Source organism: Myotis nattereri, assembly GCF_964212035.1.
Source record: "Myotis nattereri genome assembly, chromosome: 1".
Taxonomy (NCBI): domain Eukaryota; kingdom Metazoa; phylum Chordata; class Mammalia; order Chiroptera; family Vespertilionidae; genus Myotis; species Myotis nattereri.
The window spans coordinates 145,809,903-145,830,432 of NC_138075.1; the positions used below are offsets into that span (position 1 = coordinate 145,809,903).

The window sequence follows — 20,530 nt, forward strand, 5'->3', positions numbered from 1 at the left end:
ATCCGATGAACAGAATGAACTGTTGATTATAATAGAATCAGGGACATAGAAAGGGAATGGACTGACTATTCTTGGGGGGGAAAGGGGTGTGGGAGATGCGGGAAGAGACTGGACAAAAATCGTGCACCTATGGATGAGGACAGTGGGTGGGGAGTGAGGGCGGAGGGTGGGGCGGGAACTGGGAGGAGGGGAGTTATGGGGGGGAAAAAAGAGGAACAAATGTAATAATCTGAACAATAAAGATTTAATTAAAAAAAAAAAAAAAAAAAAAAAAAGGATTCCTACCATAAAGTAGTTCACCCTATTCATGCTGCCCTTCATGAATAATCAAAAACTAATGTAAAACAAAAAGCAATTGTAAAGAGAAAACATTAGAGTATCTAGGAAAGTCAGTGACTTCAATACAGAACCTGTTGATTAGGGCAATAAGCAAGTACCTCAAAATCATAATATATGATAACATCATAGAAATCTTTTAATATTTTGCTGTTAAATCACTACCAGAACTAAAAATTGCTGGTTTATCTTCTATTTATAATATGTGTGTGACATATTTGATAAAACTGAGTTTATCTTCATTTCAAATAATAAAAGAAATATTTCCCATTCCAAAAAAAAAAAAAAAAAAAAAAAAAAAAGAAAACTGAAGAAAAGCTAAAACACTGTAAACATTGAGAAACTTGCCTAGAGCTTCTGGTACTGAGCATTTTTCTGAGACTGAAGTGTTCCTTCTCCTATTTTATCATCTTTCCATGGTGGTAGGGTTGCCATGGAGAGAGATGGAAATACTGAGGGGATGGAAGACAGGCTTGGCCCTGAAAAGAAACTGCCTGTGCTGTGTCCCCAACACCTTAACTGAGAACAGCAGGAAGCACTGCACCCTGTGGGGCTGCATCACCTTATCTCCCTGGTGTTGGAGGGTCTTCTAAGGCAGGATCCGCTATGGGGGAATCTGGAGATGTCTATAGACACCCCATAATGCCTGTTAACTTTTCCTTTTTGAAGTTAAAATCTCATTTAATTGATTATAAGCCTTTTGGCTCAAGAGTCTGGGGCCTGGGCTCTCTAGAGAGCATTAAAAAAAATTTAAAAAATGTTCTATTACTGTTAGTGGTGGTCTTGTTTTGTTCCTTAAAAAGATTATATGGGCCCTCAGTATTTTAGGAATCTCTGAGAATTATTTATGGGAAAGAAAATATGTTTTAACATTTTAGCAAAGGAGCAAAGACTTATAAAAGCCAGTTCAGGAGAGGACCATCTGTGTTTCTTCTCTGGATTTAGCTGAAAATATGGCTGTTACTCTCAACTAAAATATGTTTCAAAATGTCCAAAGGAGCAGATAGTCAGGTCCAAAGTGTATTAAAGTCTTTAATTGGAATGCATAGCCAAATCAAAACATATTATAACTTTTTAAACAAACCTATTCAAAAGAACTCCATCTCAGCTTTTTTTTTTTGCCACCAGATATCAAACTTTAGGGTACATAAGAACGGCATGAAGCACATATTTAAAATGCATATTCCTGGCTTCAACCCAGAGATAGCAACCAGGTGTCTTTAATACAGATGGGTCAAGATCATAATTTGAAAAACATTTCTTTAGACTTTTTAAAAAACAAACAAAAAAAGATTTCTAAATACCATTCATTATATCTTGTTACAGAACTTATCAAGGAAGCGATCTTTTGCCTACCAGAAAAAAAAAAAAAACAAAAGGAACTGTCATGTGGCTAGCTATGTCCCTTCTCTATTAGGAGGAAAGCAAAACCTCCCTCTTGGCCCAGATTGGTCCAATGGCCAGGGATAGCTACAAGGGAGGCTGGGAAAGCTGGGAACAGACTGTCATGATCAGTCTAAGAGCTTCCTAAAGGATGGCACATTGACAACCTCAGTGCAGTTAGGATCCTGTCCTTAAAGAAGGTGGAATGGAGACTAGACAACACACAGTGCTACTCTGAAAGGGAAGGAAGCAAACATATGCTGAATATCTGCTATATGGAACGTTCTGGAACAAATACTTTCACATTTTTTTTAAATTCCCATTTAACATAATACCCTCAACTCCTGAGTAAATAGAGCTCTTTGCTTTTACCACATTACCTATGATCTCTTTCAGAGTTATTGTGGTAGAAGTCATCACTCCAGATCCTTTTCTAAAAAGATTGCCTTTTAAAGTTTCCATTCAATGTAATTTTAATCACTCAAAACTGAGTTTTCAAGTTTGTCTCTTAGCTATACTATATTTTAATTTTCTTTATTGAGGTTCTTTGTTTCTTTTGTTTGTTTCTGGCAGTAAGAGAAAAATTTTTTATGCAAACTTGGGGCATAATACTTTGAACGCATTAGAGATATGAATAAAAGGAATCAAATCCCTTCCCTATTATTCCAAAGATTAAAAAATCATAAAAAACTTAAGGCCCCCAATGTACTTATTATGTGGTATATGGTGATTGCTCTGAGGTTGGGGATTAGCATTTTCCTTTTGTTCTCATTCTTTAACAGTAAATGCAAAGAAAAATGGTTAATACAATGCACCTGCCCCTTCTAGGCCTTCACCACAGTATTGTCTATGTCCATGGGCTGTGCATATGTCCATATAAATTCCCCCATTAATCTCTCCCTACATGCCCACCCACGCCCAGTCTGTTCCATGCTTCCATGTCTCTGTATGTTTGCTTTTAACAGACGCCTAAGCATTCTTGGGAAATAGGAGTAATCAAGCTGTAGGAGAATACAAACACTTCTTAGGGAGGTTAAGCCAGGGCTACTGGGGGAAAGCAGAGAGGGGTCAGCCTTCTAGTTCATTTCAGTGGAGGTGTTTTCCTTTTCTTAACAAAGGCAGATCATTAGGGATGCTCAGTGCTGGCACAGGTCCAGATATCCATGACAAAATTGTCCATGTTTCCTATTTCAGTTCCTCAAAATGAGGCCCTACATTCTGGTGCCATTTACCTTGTGAATCTGGGGAAGCAGGACGTCAGGAAAAGGCGGCTTCAATCTTCACACACCTCTGCTCAATTATAGTCAAGTGAGGCCAGCTTTTATCTCGGCCCAGAAAAGACTGGGACTTAAATGGGCAGGATGTTTTTGGCACAACTTACATATAATTACATTCAGGACAAGACTGTGTGGAGTAGGGAATGGAATCCAGCAGAAATATAACCGAAGAGGATTGTAGGCCCTCAAAGAAATATACCCCACACGTAAGAGTCCCAGTGGGCAAATAGTTTACTTTGTAAGCCAACCCACCCATGGATACATATGTGCTATTAAAAATATACCATATGTAAGAAGCATGACTTCCGAATTTTTCCTGATAAAGTAATTGAATGCTGACTTCCAAGACATAGACCCAATTGTTCCCCTTTTGGATGGTAAATGAAATGCAAATATGTGGTCTTGATTATCATAGTGGAATAGAGATTTGACAGATTTAAAACATTATATTTCTGCCAAGATGATTGCACTTTCTTTTCTTCCTTCCTTCAAAAACCAATATTATTATTTTCCATTCACTTTTCCAGCTGATGGATAGATTGCAATGGCACTGAGATTTCCAACTCCACTTGGCAGGGTTGGTGTAAGGGTTGAATGTTTTAAAGATTAGCTTGGGCTCATTTTTATGAACTAGGAAGAGGAAAAACAATTTCTGCATATCAGATTTGCAGATTAAAGACTCACACGTTGACCTGTGGCCTGGCGGAAGTCATTGGTGCTTTCATTTGCTTCCCCATCTCTCTGGAACACACAAGAGGGTGGCCAACCCCAAGGGCACAGGGGCCTAAAATCATGTTTGCATCACATCTCTCTCTGGTAGGTTGGAGGCCAGGGGACACAGGAAGCACTAGACTCAAAAAGGACAATTACACAATAGAACACAGAGTTACTTTTTAGACCACATTTCACCCAAATGTTATTAATCTTGATTTCATGAGTAAATTTTTATAGTCTTGAAAGGATACTAAATTTTCTGAGTGCCAGGCTTTTAAAAATGTTTATTTTCTATATTTTAAATTTTTAATGCTGCTGACTGGAAAAATCATCTTGAAATTTAGCAGTAGCATGATATTTTTGTGAAATACATTTTTTTCACATCCCACCTGTTAGGATCAGGGTACTTGACAGCAAACAATAGAAACTCCAGATAATTTAGATTATAAAGGAATTAATGGGAAGGTTGGTGGGTACCTTACAGATCTGATGGGAAATGCAATAGAATGAGGCTTAGAAAATACTCAGGAATGAAAGGAGGTTGATGGCAGAGGAATCTGCCAAGATCATGACACTGGAATATTCTAGTAGGATACTACTTCTGCATAGGAGACCCAATTGCCATGGGTGCCAACTCCACTCGACACTCATTGCCCCCAGGATCTTGACTCTACCACTGCCACCATGAAATCATGATTTATTCTGTCTCTACATCTCTGCATCACTTCCTACATGTTCAACATGTCAGGTGGGAGTTTCTGAAATTAGCTGAGTCAAGGTGCTGTCACACCTTAGCTGTCTATGGTTGCCAAGGGAGAGTCTATGGTGCCCTTCAACCTTTGTAGACTTATACACAGGAGTTATCCCTAAATAAACTGTCCCAGTCGACCCCAAATTCTATTAATTACTTATTCTGCCTTAGCCTGGTCGGGACAAGCGCAGGTGTCTGAGGGTCTGCGATAACAACGCCCCCCTCAGATCTTTCAGGCCTAAGGCAACCGAACCAAGTCATAAACATCAACACACAGAGACAGACGTTAGTCTGCCATCGCACAGGGGTTTATTACCAGTTCCTGGTGGATCCTAGCACCAGCACGGCCACCCGGCGATGCACACCGACAAGGACGAAGATGAAAACGGGAGCGGCCGCGGCTCGGTCTCGGTGGAGCATCTCGGGGTCGTAGAGCAACATGGAGTCCTCCCCTCTGGGGGCAGGAGACACTGAGTATCAAAAGTCCTGGGTTGTTATGTGGCCGAGTAAACACGACGGTCCTTATCGGTGGCTGCCAGCTGTGGTGTGCTGTACTGGTGCGATATGGGTCTAGGGTACAAGTTCTGGGCGTTCACTCATTTGGGAAAGTACATTTGGGTTTTGTGGGTCTCACACAGGGTTACAACTTAATATTGAAATATGGGGGTCACTACATGCTAATACAATCATAACTATAACATAAACACATCTAGATAGTGTGGTGCCAAGACAGTAATAAACAATCATGTCTCATTTTTTTCCATCAACATATTCATCCATATAGCCTCTAAATCACCAATACTTTCTTCAGTATCCGCAGTGAATATATCTATCCACTAGAAAATATCTACTCATAATCTCAACTTCTTTTCTATTCATCAGCTTTCTCACTAATTGGTTCCATCACTCACCCATTTTTACCTTTTTTAAAAAACACTTTTCCTTCTATTTCTTTTCTGAGTATTATTTTATACCCTTCCACACTATATCCATGCATAATCTCCATCTCTTTAAAATGCTTAATTTTTAAGGCCAAACCATGCAAGATTTCACAATACAAAGCATGATTGCAAATCAAAAAAGCTGGCATCTCAACCAAAAGTGTATATCCAGCTCCTAAAAAAGCATCTTCACGTAAATATTCAACTTGAGGATATTCTACAAGAGCTGCTGGAGGCTAAGAACAGCAGTTAGCATAATAAATGGGAGAAGTTCCTCAGAAGGCTGATGGACATCTTCAGCAGAGCTGAAGATCTGCATATTATTACCTGTTGCCAAACAGCTGAGGGCAATTCTCCTAACCTGATAACCCTTTATTGTTTACCAAACCTTACCTTTGATATGTATATCTGCTTTGCTAAAGGGCAAAATGTGTGAATAAAAAGCTGTGAGTGTGGATGTTTGGAGAGCCACTCCACTAGAGAGCTGGTTTCTGTCTGGCTCCACCAATGCCTTCCAAATTTATATTCTTGTCTAGTCTATATCCATTTATGCGCAGCCCTTCTCCAGATTCCTGAACCCTTGCTGCGAAAAGACTGCAGCAAAGAGCAAACTCGGTGTGTTGCTTCCCCTCCCCCCAAAAATGGACGAATTGACATCCCACTACTCCCTATATCATTCTCTATTACTGGAACCACCCTCTGAGGTGTTTTAAGAATATTGGGGAAACATGTTCAGTTTTTGGAAAGGCTAAGAATACATTATTTTCCCACCTACAAATTCACTATGAAATGCAATTATTAGATTCCAGTAATAAAAGATATCTGTATCTTCTCTCCTCCATCAGAAACTTCACAAAACAGAAAGCATATGTGTAAACAAAACTAAAAGTATCACACAAGTCCAGCCCATGTGGCTTTGTGGTTGAGCATCGACCTATGAACCAGGAGGTCACAGAATTCAATTCTTGGTCTGGGCACATGCCCAGGTTGTGGGCTTGTTCCCCAGTGGAGGGAGTGCAAGAGGCAGCCAATTGATGATTCTCTCTCATCACTGATGCTTCTATTTCCCTCTCTCTTCCTCTCTGAAATAAATAAAAATAAAAATGAAAAGTATCACACAAATAAGTCAAAAGGTTTAATTTTATTGAATAAAGAAAGTTCATTCAGGTCTTATACATGTCATAGGAATACTTTAGATTATAACAGATTATAAATCAATAGCTGATTAGAAGGAAGGAATAAAGAAAGCAGTTTATATTTTCAATGTAGAAAAAAAAATCTAATTGCTACAGATGTCTTGTAAAGTTCCCAAAAGAAGTTCTAGCCACGTTTATTGTTTAGTGGATTTTGTTTTCCTTTTTCAAGGGATGAAAATGAAATTCAATATGTATATTATTGGTTACAATTAGTATAACAGCTTGAAAAAAATCATGAGACAGAAGCATAAATATAATATAAAAGGACAAGATTTTAAAATTGTATTATAGGAATATTAACTATAATAAGTGGAAAAGATACATTAAAATCAGCACTGTATTACACTAGTTCAAAACAGAGCTCATAAGGCAGACCAAAACTGATGCAAGTTAAGGACAATGGTCTGTTTTTAGGAAGGGTGCCCAGACAGAACCACCACAAAGAAATGCCAACACTAACTATGCGGTCCCCTCTGGTTACTCAGTGAAGTGTCAAAGCTGGAAGGACTGGTGAGCAGCTCAGGCTTTCTCCAGGGATTTGTAGTATTCCACCAGCACAGTCCAGGCCTTGGGAGCCATGAAACCCTCAGGAGGCTTCTGGCCGTCTCGAGCAAGTTTGCGCATTCGTGTTCCCGAAATAAATTCAAAGTCTTCGTGGCTGAAAGAAAATTATGTCACACCTTAAAAAACTTAGTTATAGGAAAATATTAAGAAGCATTTGTTTCTTCTGTTCACAGTAGACAAACTTACTGGAAAATAAAAAGGATAACATGACTTGTGAATATCAAGCTGATTTCAAAGTTACCACTGAGTAAAAATACCACATTATTGAAAATCATCCAATTTCAGAACTGGCAAACCTATTTTAATTGGCATTTTTACTGAGATCACTGTAGATTCACATGCAATTATAAGAACTAATACAGCAAGATCCCATGTATCCGGTTAGCCAGTTTCCCCCGATGGTAACACCTTACAAAACTACAGCATAACATCACAATCAGGGTATCAGCACAGAAACAATCTACCATCCTACTCAAATCTCCCTAGTGTTACCCGTGCTCATTTCCCAGGGCGTGTATTTAGTTCTGTGCGATGTCGTCACACGTGCAGGTTCATTTAGGCACCACAGTTAAGGTACAGGACAGTTCCCAAACCAGAACGATCCCTCAGGTTGCCCTTTGATAGCCATACCCATCTCACCCTCTGCTTCCCAGCCCCTGGCAACTACTAGTTTAGAACTAGGAACTTAAGAAAGAGAAATATAATTTAGCTAGTACAGATTAAAAACTTTTAGGAAGGTGGAATCTGAAAGGCTAAATGCATATTGGAACATTAAGAGAAAAACTGGAATTTCAAAATGGCAATGAGAGTAGGTAGCAATAATTGCTATTATTCCACTGATAAGCTACTATACCTACAAAACGCACCAAAGCCCTTACACCATTAAGCATGTGGCACCTACAGCGATTACACATATCGTCTACTGGTAATTTCATCATCTTCCCTCAAATAACGGAACCAACTAGAAAGCAGACCAGGACCCAGCATGAGTTCTGGGTCACTCAAGTCACCAAATCACAGACCACATGTACTCCCTATTAGAAGCTGTACGTTCCCTCCCCACTTCATTATCTGTGGAGTTAACCTGAGGATCCAGTGACATCATAAACTGTCAAGTGGCTTTTCCTTCTAGTCGATGCTAGGCATGTTTTAATAATCACATTTCCAGGCATCAATGAAGGAAATAGCCAGAGATGCAGACAAATACTATGCAGAAATATACCTATTATGAAAACTGTTTTATGATAGTCAAATATTAAAAATAACCTAAAAGTTGACAGTTCTAAATAAATGATGGTATAGCCCTGAGGAGAATTATGTAGTTATTAAAGTACAGCTAAGGGGGGGGGGGGGATTTTCATGATGTAATTAATACGTGAAATAATCAGGACAGAAAACTTTATACACAATACCACTGCTATTTTGTTAAAATACAAGGGTGGAGGGAGGAAGGCTATAAAGAAATACCCTGAAGCGTTAATAGGCTATTTCTACAAAGTGGTATCACAAGTGCTTTTACTTTTGTTCAATATGTGTTCTGCAATTTTCTACAATAATGATTTTTATCAATTTTCAAATAAAGTATCAAAAACAATTATGAGTAAAAGCTTATTTTAAAAATCTCTATCCAAAGTGATGTATAATACTTCAAATTCCTTTCATGAAGCTGAAGCCTCCATCATTTGGAATGCCACCCCAGTGAGAGCAGGTGAACAGGATGCAGCTGTTCTGGCCCCACAGCAGTGACACTGCTACCAAGCAGAAGGCACTACCTCTTTCATTCAGACATGCGACACCTTTGCCTAGTCGCCCTGTCTGCTCTTCCTATTCCCTGCACTACCAGGGAGGCAAAAAGACATACAGGTGCTCAGTATTCCAACAGCCCTCATCTTCTCAGGTAAAATATCTTTTAAATGTCTACACAAATCTTCAAAGATGATGATGAGAAGGAAAGGGTAATGGATAATGCCTCAAAGTAGGCTGGATTCAAATAGTTTAAATCTAGAAGGTATCTCCCACTTCTGTCATCTATTCAATTTGCAGAAAAGTCAGAGCTACAGTACTATACTGGCCCGTGCAGATGAAATGGTGACCACAATGGATACATGAAGTAAGCAACCATTTCCCTCTTTTTTTTTAAATTGATTTTTAGAAAGAGTGGAATGGAGAGGGAGAGAGAAAGAAACATAGAGGTAAGAGAGAAACATCCATCGGTTGTCTCCCGCATTGACCGGGATCAAACTTGCAACCTGGGTATATGCCCTAACTTGGAATTGAACCCAAGACCCTTTGGTGCACTGGATGGTGCTCAACCAACTGAGCCACACCAGCCAGGGAGTGATCATCTTCTTCTTCCATGAATGAGTACAACTTAAGGTGAGAAAAAAGAAATGTACTGCATGTGAGCTAGGCCTAGAAGCAAGATTACGAGAGATTTTTTTTTAAATCAGAAAAGGTTGGGGTTTGAAACATAAATTGTCAACACTGAAATGAAAACTGAATTTGAGAAAACAGATATGCGCAGCAAAAGAGAAAGTATTTGTCAAAGGAACAGGAAGAAAACCAAGTTGATTATAAGAAAGTCATGGAAGAAGGGACATTTTAAAAGTTTAAGGCTGCAGAGGGGCTAAGGAAGATGGCCATGAAGGAAGGAAAAAAACAAAAAAACAAAACACTGGATTTACAAACCAGAATTTAAATTTTCTTTAATGTAAGAGTTTTAGTGGATGATGAAGAAAACAGATGGAATGGTAAAATGAGAGAGACGCAGAGGAGAAAAGATGCGATCTTTTTTCTTTTTTTTTCCAAAAAAAGAGTAAGTACACAGGAAGAACAAAATAAATGGCAAGAATGAAGTTCAGAGCTAATTTTAGAAGCAGGATGAAAACCAGGAGGGAGGAAACAGGAAGACGGAGAAGGTCTGAAATAAAGAACACAGGGAAAGGAGCTTTGACAAGAAGGAGGGTCAAGAATGAAGAAAAGAATAGTGATAATTTGAAGTTAGAAGAAGGTGAGGCGGTTACTGCTTCCACAAAGACATAAGGTTGACTTCTGAGAGTAACCAGAAGCTGTATGGGAATAAACTGGCAATAGAATCCATCAACTCAGTCAACTGATCTCCACCTCATCTTCAGGTTACCCCTGAGAGGATCGAACCTGGGCCTAGGCATGAGGTCAAGGGGGTTGGGGGCCAGATATCTTCCCAATTGTATCTCAACATCTTCGCTCCAGCCTAATGTAAACTTAGTTTAGCTGAGAACCATTTGACAAAATCTCGGACTAAATGTTTCAGTTCCTTAGAAGGTTCCCTTACCAGCTCCCTAATTAAGCTTCATTGAGGAAAATAATAACCCTAGAGCTTTCTGGCCAGGTAAATTTAAAATTCTGACTTTGAAAAAGAAAACCTGTGTCACATGCATGAAGCGCTCTTTGGTTGTTGATGGCAATGAGAAAGATACAAGAGCGCAGCAGCTGCTGGATGATTCTGTCCTGCCTTTTTGATTAAAGGAAAAAAGGCCAGACCAATTAAAGTCTTTTCTTTCCCCAGAATGCCAAGCTGTCTGAAATCCAGAAGTTTGCTTGCATTCCTTCTGAAATTGCATTTTAAAACCAAGGTCCCTGGGTACCTCTTTTCCTGATGCTATTTCACACTCCATCTGCCCCGCATGCCACAGGCATTTCTTCATCACATGGAACTGGAGTTCCTGCTTCCACATGGTGGTGGTTGCACTCCACCCTGGCTACGAAAAACACATTTATTTCCCTCTGCCTCATAACTGTACTTCTATCTGTCACATACGGATTCTGTTTGTCATCAAAAGTCCGATGCAAGGCCTGGACACAAGAGTCACTGTCTGTAATCAAATCACAGTGTTTACAATTATATATTTAAATGAACATTATTTTACAGAAATAATTAAATCAAGCAGAAACTTAGGCATTCCAGGAATGACCTAAAATTAGCTCTGACCTTCACCTGTGAGTAATCAGGACTCTGCCAAAGCAGAGAAGGCTACTGAATAAAGACGTAGGCTTTGACTACAAAGCAACTCTAATTAGGCTATCTAATTTTACTAGTTACCAATCTCCCACGGAACCTGGGAAAAGAAACACAAGTATGTTTTGGTTTTTTCTTCTCAAAACCACTTGGCCATAGATTCTTATAATCCACAGCTGACAGACTCCTGCTCTTAAAAAAGGGGAGTGCATTTAAACAGCAGGAAGGGGGAAAACCAGACCAAGTAGACTAAGCAGGACCCTGTGGGACCAGCATCTTCTCCCACATGGGACACACTAACCGCATGTGGCCAGCATCTTGATGAACTCTGGCGTACAGTAACTGCTGGAGATTTTACATCTTTACAACCATCTGCTGTCTTTCCGTCCACATATGTGGCCATCAGAGCCACTAGCACAAGCTTATTTACATGGGCAAGGGCTGGGGACAGTAGATAGCTCTTCAAGTGTACCTTCTGACTGTTCATATTCCATTAGGCCAGCTTTTATTAAAATGCTAACTAGACGGTTAAGTGATCAGAGAAGCAAAGAATTTCTTTTCTAATATACTAAAATTAATGATGGTCAGTTATAAGTGACTCTAATAAACTACTTGGGATCTATTTAACTTTCCATCCAGCCTGAATGATGTTTACATATAATATAGTACATACACATCAACGACTAAGAATTCTTAAGAATGAGGTAAAATATCATCTTTTCACAACCAGATAAATAGCTATTTGTCTTTCTTTCTAAAAACTAAAAAGCACTGGTTGACATCATACATGACAAATTTCAAAACTTTTATTTCCAAACCAAGACCAATTGAAATATGCAAAACATTTAATTACTAGAACTTAATGAACCCAATTCTTAATTCATCATGTTTTCCTTCCACTATCTCCGTCTTATAAATAAAAGTTAGAGAACTGCTTCTATCAGACAATCAGTCAAATATCAAATTGCCAGGGTTTCCTGAAGTCACTGCAGTCAACTCAATTTTCTTTACCGTAAACAGGTCACAAATCTGTAATCTACCAACAGTGTAGAAGAGCAGGATTTTTTGGTGGCTTTTCATTTCCTTTACTGAGGTATAATTAGCATATCACATTGTATTAATGTCAGGTGAACAACATAATGGTTGGATATGTGTATTGGGAAATTATCACCACTATAAGCCTAATTAAAATCCATGGTCATGCACAGTTTCCAAAGACAAACATTTTGTCTTGTGAGGAGAAGTTTTAAGATCTACTTGCTTAGCAACTTTCAAATATGCAATACAGTGTTATTAGGTCTAGTCACCATGCCGGACATTACATCCTCATGACTTACTTATTTTACAACTAGAAGTTTGTAGCTTTTGACTAACCTCATCCATTCCCTCCCGCCTCTTGTAACCATCCATCTGTTCTCTGTATCTCGCAGCTTGAGAACAGGGGTTTTTAACTGAATGTCAATGAACAGGTTTCAAAAGGATCCATAAATACCCTGCTGGGCAAAATTCTGGGTTTCTGTGCTCTCTCAATTAGAAAAAGGTACATCAGTTTTCATCTGCTTCTGAAAAAAGCCTCCAATTACTCAAGAATGACTCAATTTTCAGGAAACTAATCCTAGAAACTCTCAGATGCCCATCACCACATAAAGCTGCCTGGGCTGAGGCATCTGGCTGAGCTCCCCTCAGCAGGCCACCGAGGGCTGTTCTGAGCAGACCGCTGACATGCTTGGACGTTGCTCCCTGTACAAGGTCTCCAACTAAGGCAGGAAATTATACAGACAGAAATGATACATTTTCAAAGCGATTTTAAAAAGTAGTAGTCCAAAAAAAAAAAAAGTGGAAAAAAAAATAAAAATAAAAAAAATAAAAAGTAGTAGTCCAAAGAGCTTAATTATTTACAAGTTAACCATAAAAATTAAGTGAACCCAAGTACTGAATTCCAGGTAACAAGGACACTGGTCTAACTATATTAAACAATTTCCTTTCTATTTGTCACAGGGTTTCTTAAATGTTTTTGTCATCTGCTTTCTACTATTGTGGCATATGTGACTATCTTCATTTAATTAGAAACCAGGATTTCTAGTACGCTGAAAACACAAAGATCAGCTCCAAATATCAAAGTAAGAAGAAGTCTCTGAGGGAAAAAAGAAATGCTTCATTTTCACTTGTCAATCTACACTAATAAAAGAAAAGATGTTAAATGACCGTAACTTCGCTATGCCCAAGCCACGCCCACCAGTCAATCAGAGCGACTATATGCAAATTAACCCAACCAAGATGGCGACCGGCAGCCACGGAGCTGGAGCAAGCAGGAGGCTTGGTTGCCCCGGCGATAAAGGAAGCCAAGCTTCCCGACTGCTCTGGGCGGCTCTGGCCTCTGCTGAAAGCAACAAAGTTTCAATTATAGAAGACAATTAAATCCTGCTTCCAGCCAGCCTCCACTGGGAGCTTGGGTAGTTGGGGGCTGTGGCCAGCCTGCAAACAGCCATCAGCCCCTCACCCAGGCTGGCTAGGCACCTCAGCAAGGACCCCTACCCTGAAGGGGCTGTGGCCAGCATGCAAACAGTCATCAGCCCCTCACCCAGGCTGGCCAGGCCCCCCAGAGGAGACCCCCACCCTGAAGGGGCTGTGGCCAACCTGCAAACAGCCATCAGGCCCTCACCCAGGCTGGGCCCCCACCCTGAAGAGGCTGTGGCCAACCTGCAAACAGCCATCAGCCCCTCACCTAGGATCGCCACACCCTAATGGGGTGAGGGTTCCCACTGGGGGCCTTGCCCAGCCTGCAAACAGCCATCAGCCCCTCACCTAGGATCGCCACACCCTCGTGGGATGAGGGTCCCCACTGGGGGCCTTGGCCAGCCTGAAAATAGCCATCAGCTCCTCACCCAGGCTGGCCAGGCACCCCAGCAGGACCTCCCACCTTGAAGGGGGTGTGGCCAGCCTGAAAACGGCCCACAGCCCCTCACCCAGGCTGGCCAGGCACCCCAGCGGGACCCCCACCCTGATCCGGGACACCCTTCAAGGCAAACCAGCCAGCCCCCACCCATGCACCAGGCCTCTATCCTATATAATAAAAGGGTAATATGCAAATTGACCCTAACAGCAGAGCGAATGGGAATCACTGGTCACTATGACACACACTGACCATCAGGGGGCAGACGCTCAATACAGGAGCTGCCCCCTGGTTGTCAGTGGGCTCCCACAGGGGGAGTCCTGCTCAGCCACAAGCCAGGCTGCCGGCTGCCAGTACAGTGGTGGTGGTGGGAGCCTCTACCACCTCCTCAGCAGCAATAAGGATGTCCAACTGCAGCTAGGCCTGCTCCTTGCTCCACTTGCAGTCTGGCAAGTGGACATCCCCCGAGGGCTCCGGGCTGCCAGAGGGATGTCTGACTGCCAGTTTAGGCCCAATCCCCCAGGGAGCCTAAGCCAGCAAGTGGTCATTCCCTGAGGGGTCCCAGACTGCAAGAGGGCACAAGCCGGGCTGAGGGACCCTCCGGAGTGCACAAATCTTTGTGCACCAGGCTTCTAGTCCTTTATAATAAAAGCCTAATATGCTAAGTGTCAGTTGTCTAGTTGGCCATTCAACCAATCAAAGCATAATATGTTAATGATATGCTAAGACTGCTCGACCTCTCACTATGATGTGCACTGACCACCAGGGGGCTGACAGTCGACAGGTCCACCAGTTGCTATGACATGCACTGTCCACCAGGGGGCAGATGCTCTGACCAGTGAGTTAGCTTGCTGCTGAGGTCCAGCCAGTTGGAACTGAGTCAGATGGGCCGGACATGCCCTGGAGTCCTCCCGCTGTCTCTCAACACAGGAGCTGCCCCCTGGTGGTTACTGTACTCCACAAGGGGGAGCATCACTCAGCCAGAAGACAGGCTCATGGCTGGCAAGCGCACTGGCAGTCAGACACCACCCGAGGGCTCCCAGACTGCAAGAGGGCGCAGGCCTTGCTGAGGGACCCCCCCGCCCCTCACCCCGAGTGCACAAATTTCATGCACTGGGCCTCTAGTAATGAAATACTTAAGAAGAGCATAAGGGCCTTAGCTGGTTTGGCTTAGTATCAGCCTTCGGACTGAAGGGTCCCAGGTTCTATTCCAGTCAAGGGCATATGCCCAGGTTGCAGGCTCCATCCCCAGTGGGGTGCATGCAAGAGGCAGTCAATCAATGATTCTCTCTCATCATTGATGTTTCTATCTCTCTCATCCTCGCCCTTCCCCTCTGAAATCAATAAAAATATTTTTTAAAAAAAAAGGGGGGGGGGGAAGCATAAGATACCCAAATATGCCAATATTGTTACAAACCACTGGTTCTCCACAGAAGTGATTTTGCTACCTTATCTCCTCCTCCCCAGGGCCAACATTTTACAATAGGACAGGTGCCCACAACAATGAATTATGTGGCTCAGTCAACAGGGCTGAGTTGAGAAAGCCTGCTAACTGGCATAACAGAAGGGGAAAATTCAATTCATGAAATGTATAACTTGTGGCTATTTCCTCCTGGGCCTCTTTACCAGATCAGTGACTGGATACAGCACAGCTCTACACCCAGAGGATATCACAGTCTGATCTCAATAAGTGGTGCAGCATTTGAAGGTACAGGTATAGAAAAATGATACCCCATGTTTGTAAGGGGAGAGGGTGGGAAGACATGGGACTATGTGGGACAGGCAGATGCCACCATCCCTCAGTGATACCTAAGGACATGAGCAGAAGTCTTTCCTGCCAGTTTCATTCTGGAGCACACAGGGGGCCTACACAGTGTGATCATTCATCCCTATCATCACTCACTGCACACACCCCATCAGGACTTGTGGCACAGTGCAGTACCAGAACTGACAATAAGGAGCCTTGAGATGTGCACAGAGAACTTCTAATAGCATGGAAAGATGCTCATGAAAAGTAAATAATAAAAAGCAAGAACAAAGTTCTACTATATTATACACTCAATTATGCTCAGCTATGTTAAATGAATCGCACAGATAACTATAAGCAAAGCACATAAAATAATGGGTGGTGACATGAGTTCTTATTTTTCTCCTTTTAAATACTTTCATAATTTTATTAAAAACTTATTTATTGGTTGACCACTGGGGGAACTCATTCCATTCATCCTTTATTCACCTGAGAATTTATCAAAACAGGGTATCCCACTCACCATGAAGGAGGAACTGCCTAGGAACATCACGGAGACCTATTTCCCTTTCACCAGCTGGAGTATTAGGAATACCTTGTACTGCTCTGCTGGGAGCCCCAGATCACTCTACTCTTAGCACTAAGGGAAACATTTTCCTGGGAACTGTCTCATTGCTTCTTCTACTTTCCCTCTAGTACTGATAGGTGTGTCTATTCATCCTCCCAGAGTAGTCAAACCTGGTCAGGGTTTTGAAATAAAGAGAGAAAGAGGAGACCTCTGACCTGCACTGATTCAAGGCTACCTTGGTCTTCCTGGTACTAAAACAATAAATCTTCCATCTACACCAGCTCAATAGAGTTCTAATCGGGGGCTTCTGCTGTTGGCTACTCCTCAGTGCATGTCCCTCTCCCCACAACCACCTTCTCTCTTATAAATGTTATGACAGATGAAAAGCAGCAAATGGGTAGTGCTGGGTTTTATAATGAAAAAAACTATGGCCCTAGCTGGTTTGGCTCAGTAGATAGAGCATTGGCCTGCCGACCAAAGGGCCCCGGGTTTGATTCCAGTCAAGGGCACATGCCCGAGGTTGCGGGCTTGATCCCTAGTAGGGGGCATGCAGGAGGCAGCCAATCAATGGTTCTCTCTCATCATCCATGTTTCTATCTCTCTCTCTCTCTCCCTTCCTCTCTGAAATCAATAAAAAATATTTTTTTTAAAAGGAAAATACTATGAAATCTCCATAAGTATCATTCATTCCTAATGATAACCATCAGAGAAAAAAAGATTACTTTTATCTTATTTCTAGAAAACATAAGCTTCTCCCTTCTCTAGAATGTTCTCTAGAGTGATCTGTGAAGGGATAAAGACAAATAATGTATATTTCCATATTATATATTTTGCTGCTGATCAAAGGAAGTATTCCGTAAACATTAGGGAGAAAATTATCAATATATTGGTTAATAAATGTCAATTAATGGAGCAAAATGCAAAAAAGTATTTTGTTTATGAACTGTTTGATAAAATGTGAAGTCAGAATCTTGCCATCAGAACACTTTCAGAATCACAGTATTATTGTAGAAAGCATAACATGTACCTTGTATAAAATAATGATGTTGTCAGAAACACAATCACTACATTAATTCCATTGTACTTTTATACCTACCAATTCTTTCCATTAAAACCCCCTGCCTGTCACCTCTGGAGTTCCAGAGAACACTGAACTAAAATGTTTTGCTGTTGGTGGTGTTGCTTGTTTTGAAATCCAGGGGGAGAGGGGGCATGAGAGAAGATATTAGATTTATGTATTTAGGAAGATAAAAATCAACCTTCATTTAATATAGCAACTAGAGACCCAGCACATGAAATCCATGTGCGGGTATGGTCCCTAGGCCTGGCCTGCGATCAGGGCCATCTTCCCTGGCTGCCCGCAGCCAGCCCTGCCCCTGCTGCCACCCAACGCTGGTTCCTCCTTCGCCATCGTATGATTGAAGCCTGACAGCTGTGGGAAGGGACCAAGAGGTCGGCCATTCTCACCCGCTCCACATGGTTGCCCTCTGTGTGGCACCCAACCCTGGTTCCCTGTTCGCCTTGGGTGATTGGAGCCTGTTGGCCGGGGAAAGGGACCAAGAGATGGTCAGTGCGCCTCATAGTGACTGGTCGAGTGGTTGTTCTGGTTGTTCCGCCATTAAGGTGAATTTGTATATTACCCTTTTATTATATAGGATAGAGGCCTGGTGCACAGGTGGGGGCTGGCCGGCGGGGCCGGCCGGGGCGAGGGGCCATAGTCATTCTGGTCTCTGGTCATTCTGCCATTTTGCTCACTGGGCTTTTATTATATAGGATTATACTTTAAGTCCTAATGCTGTGTCTCCTAAAGATGTTTTGAGTCAATCCATCTCTCCCAATTCCTGTCACAATCTAATGGGAGCAAACCTAAGCTCCCATTAACTCCTGCCAGCACGAATACACACCTTGACACTGAGGATTTTAATATCACAGTTTTGTGACAAAATATCTGGTTCTTTTTTGCAATTTGGTCTCTGGCTCTGCTTGAGTGACTAAGCAGCTTTGCAGTTTGAACTCTTGACAAACTGCACTCCCTATACTGTTTAAACATTGCTTGTTTTACAGATTTGTTTTGTGAGCTCCAAGGAAAACTCAGGCAGTGGCCAGTGTCTTGTGACAACTCTGCTGACATTATGATACTGACCCTTGGTCATATCTCGTGATTCCACCTGCTGATCCTAAATTAGCAAACATTGGAAAACCCGGTTACCCTAACCACCCAGAAAATGTAGAGTGCATACTCATAGCTCTGCTTCCCTTAGCAATCAATCCCCTTAAAGGTCAGCCTCCTGTGGTTTTTGTCCTTAAATGCCCTGCCCTACCTCTTCCTCTTCAGAGCGTGCTCTGTTTGTACTGGAAGCTGCGTCTCCCTGACTTGCAACCCATGCTTTTGAGAATAAACCTCTTGATTTAAATTCCAGGGTCTTGGAAATGTGTTGACAACAATGACCTTCCCTCCCAACCTTTTCTTGCCTGGATTGCTAGGTTATTTTTTTATGATTATGTGCCATGTAGACAGTTTCAAACTTATCTTTGTTCTTATAAACATTGCAAGCATAGCTATTTCTGCAATCAATTATTTGGCAATTCTATTGGGTGAAGTCTGTGCAGGTCTGTTCTGCTGACCGTAGTTTCCACTTTTTCTGGCGTTGGTGCTCTGTTTCCTTGTGTACGTTTTCATTTTGGCTGAAATTGTTCCGTCAACTTATGTAATTATTTATTGGAATAAGTTGAGTCCTAAAATAAAGGTGTAATGCCCCAGGAGGATTTTTTTTTTTTTTTTTTTGCTTTTACTGAATACTTTGAGGCACATCTAGTCAAGAACCACTGAAAACCACTTACTGTGTGAGATGAAGACTTTCTGGCTGTTTGCTGTTTTGTTTTGATGCCACCCAGGTAATATGTGCTTGGCCCACTGGAGCAGAGTTTGGGCTCCTGAATATAAAGCTCAGGGCTCTGCTCACATTCTCCTTGGGGAGTGGACTGGGTTCACTTCAGGTTCCTCCTTACACTTAGGTGGGAAGGAGCCCAGCTTAATAGGATTGTCTCCTGCTGGACTGCGACCTAAGACAGGACCATGATAATCAATACTCAAGTTTGCTAGGTCCACCAGGATGAGAGCAACTTCAGTGCTCAGCTTACCTGAACTCTAGCCTTCACTTAAGAGTTTGGCCTTACAGTTCTTATAAATCATCTTATCAATGCTTTGATGAAAATGTTTTTTTTCATCCAGAATTTTTAGTGAATTTCTTAGGAGAATCAATCTATGTAAACTAACCTAATTACCAACAACCTGAACATTCTAATATCTAATGCATACTATTAACAACTATATCTTTTAAAAACCAATCTCTATATATAAAAGCCTAAGCAACCAAAGGACCAGCCGGTATGACACACACTGACCACCAGGGGGCAGATGCTTAATGCAGGAGCTGCCCCCTGGTGGTCAGTGTGCTCCCACAGCCAACATCCTGCAGCCCCTCCCCCCATCAGCCAACCTCCAGCAGCTCTGATCAGCCCGGATCAGCAGCCAGGCCAAGGGACCCCACCCATGCACGGATTCGTGCACCAGGCCTCTAGTATTATAATAATGATGTATGGTATCAGTCCAGCACTGAAAATACAGAGGGAACACTTTGTAAAGTAGATGATTATCTAACTACTGCTTAGTACACCTTAATACAAAATAATATTGAATGTAAACTATAACTGAAAAAGAATGTTAATAAAAATACATAAATAAATAAGTAAATAATCTATTCTAGTTTCTACCTTTCAAAGAACTGCCTTATTGGGTCCCTGTCTGTCTCATCCTCCTTCTTTCACTCTCTGTTCTACCCCACCTGGCCTTCTTTCTAGGGGCCCAGTGCATAAATTCATGCACCTTGAAAGGAACTGTGGGCTGCGAGACTGCAGTTGGGCACAGGGGCGGGTCTTGGCCCATCCTCTGTGTCCCCACCTGGCCCCTCCCGCCACTGCCCCTGGTCCCGTCTGCCGGCAGCCCATGCCACCACTCCTCTCACATGCTGATAGCACCGGCCCTGCTCTCACAGGCAGCCGGCGCCGCTGCTTGCACTTGCTGCCAGCACCTGGCGCTGGTCCTGATCACTTGGTACTGTGAGCGGGTGTGAGTGGTGGCTGCTGGCGCCGATTGCCCCTCA

The 20,530-nt window shown here is 42.0% G+C and overlaps 1 protein-coding gene across 2 annotated transcripts in view; it reads right to left on the reverse strand.

The window, feature by feature from the left end:
- Window positions 1–6,524: 6,524 nt before the first annotated feature.
- The window catches only part of PAPSS1 (3'-phosphoadenosine 5'-phosphosulfate synthase 1), a 112,424-nt gene continuing 98,418 nt past the window's right edge, over window positions 6,525–20,530 (reverse strand). For both annotated transcript variants that reach the window (XM_081087983.1, XM_081087984.1), the window contains exon 12: window positions 6,525–7,256. In XM_081087983.1, the coding sequence (XP_080944109.1) occupies window positions 7,118–7,256 (139 nt within the window). In that variant the 3' untranslated portion in view covers window positions 6,525–7,117. The remainder of the gene's footprint in view (window positions 7,257–20,530) is intronic.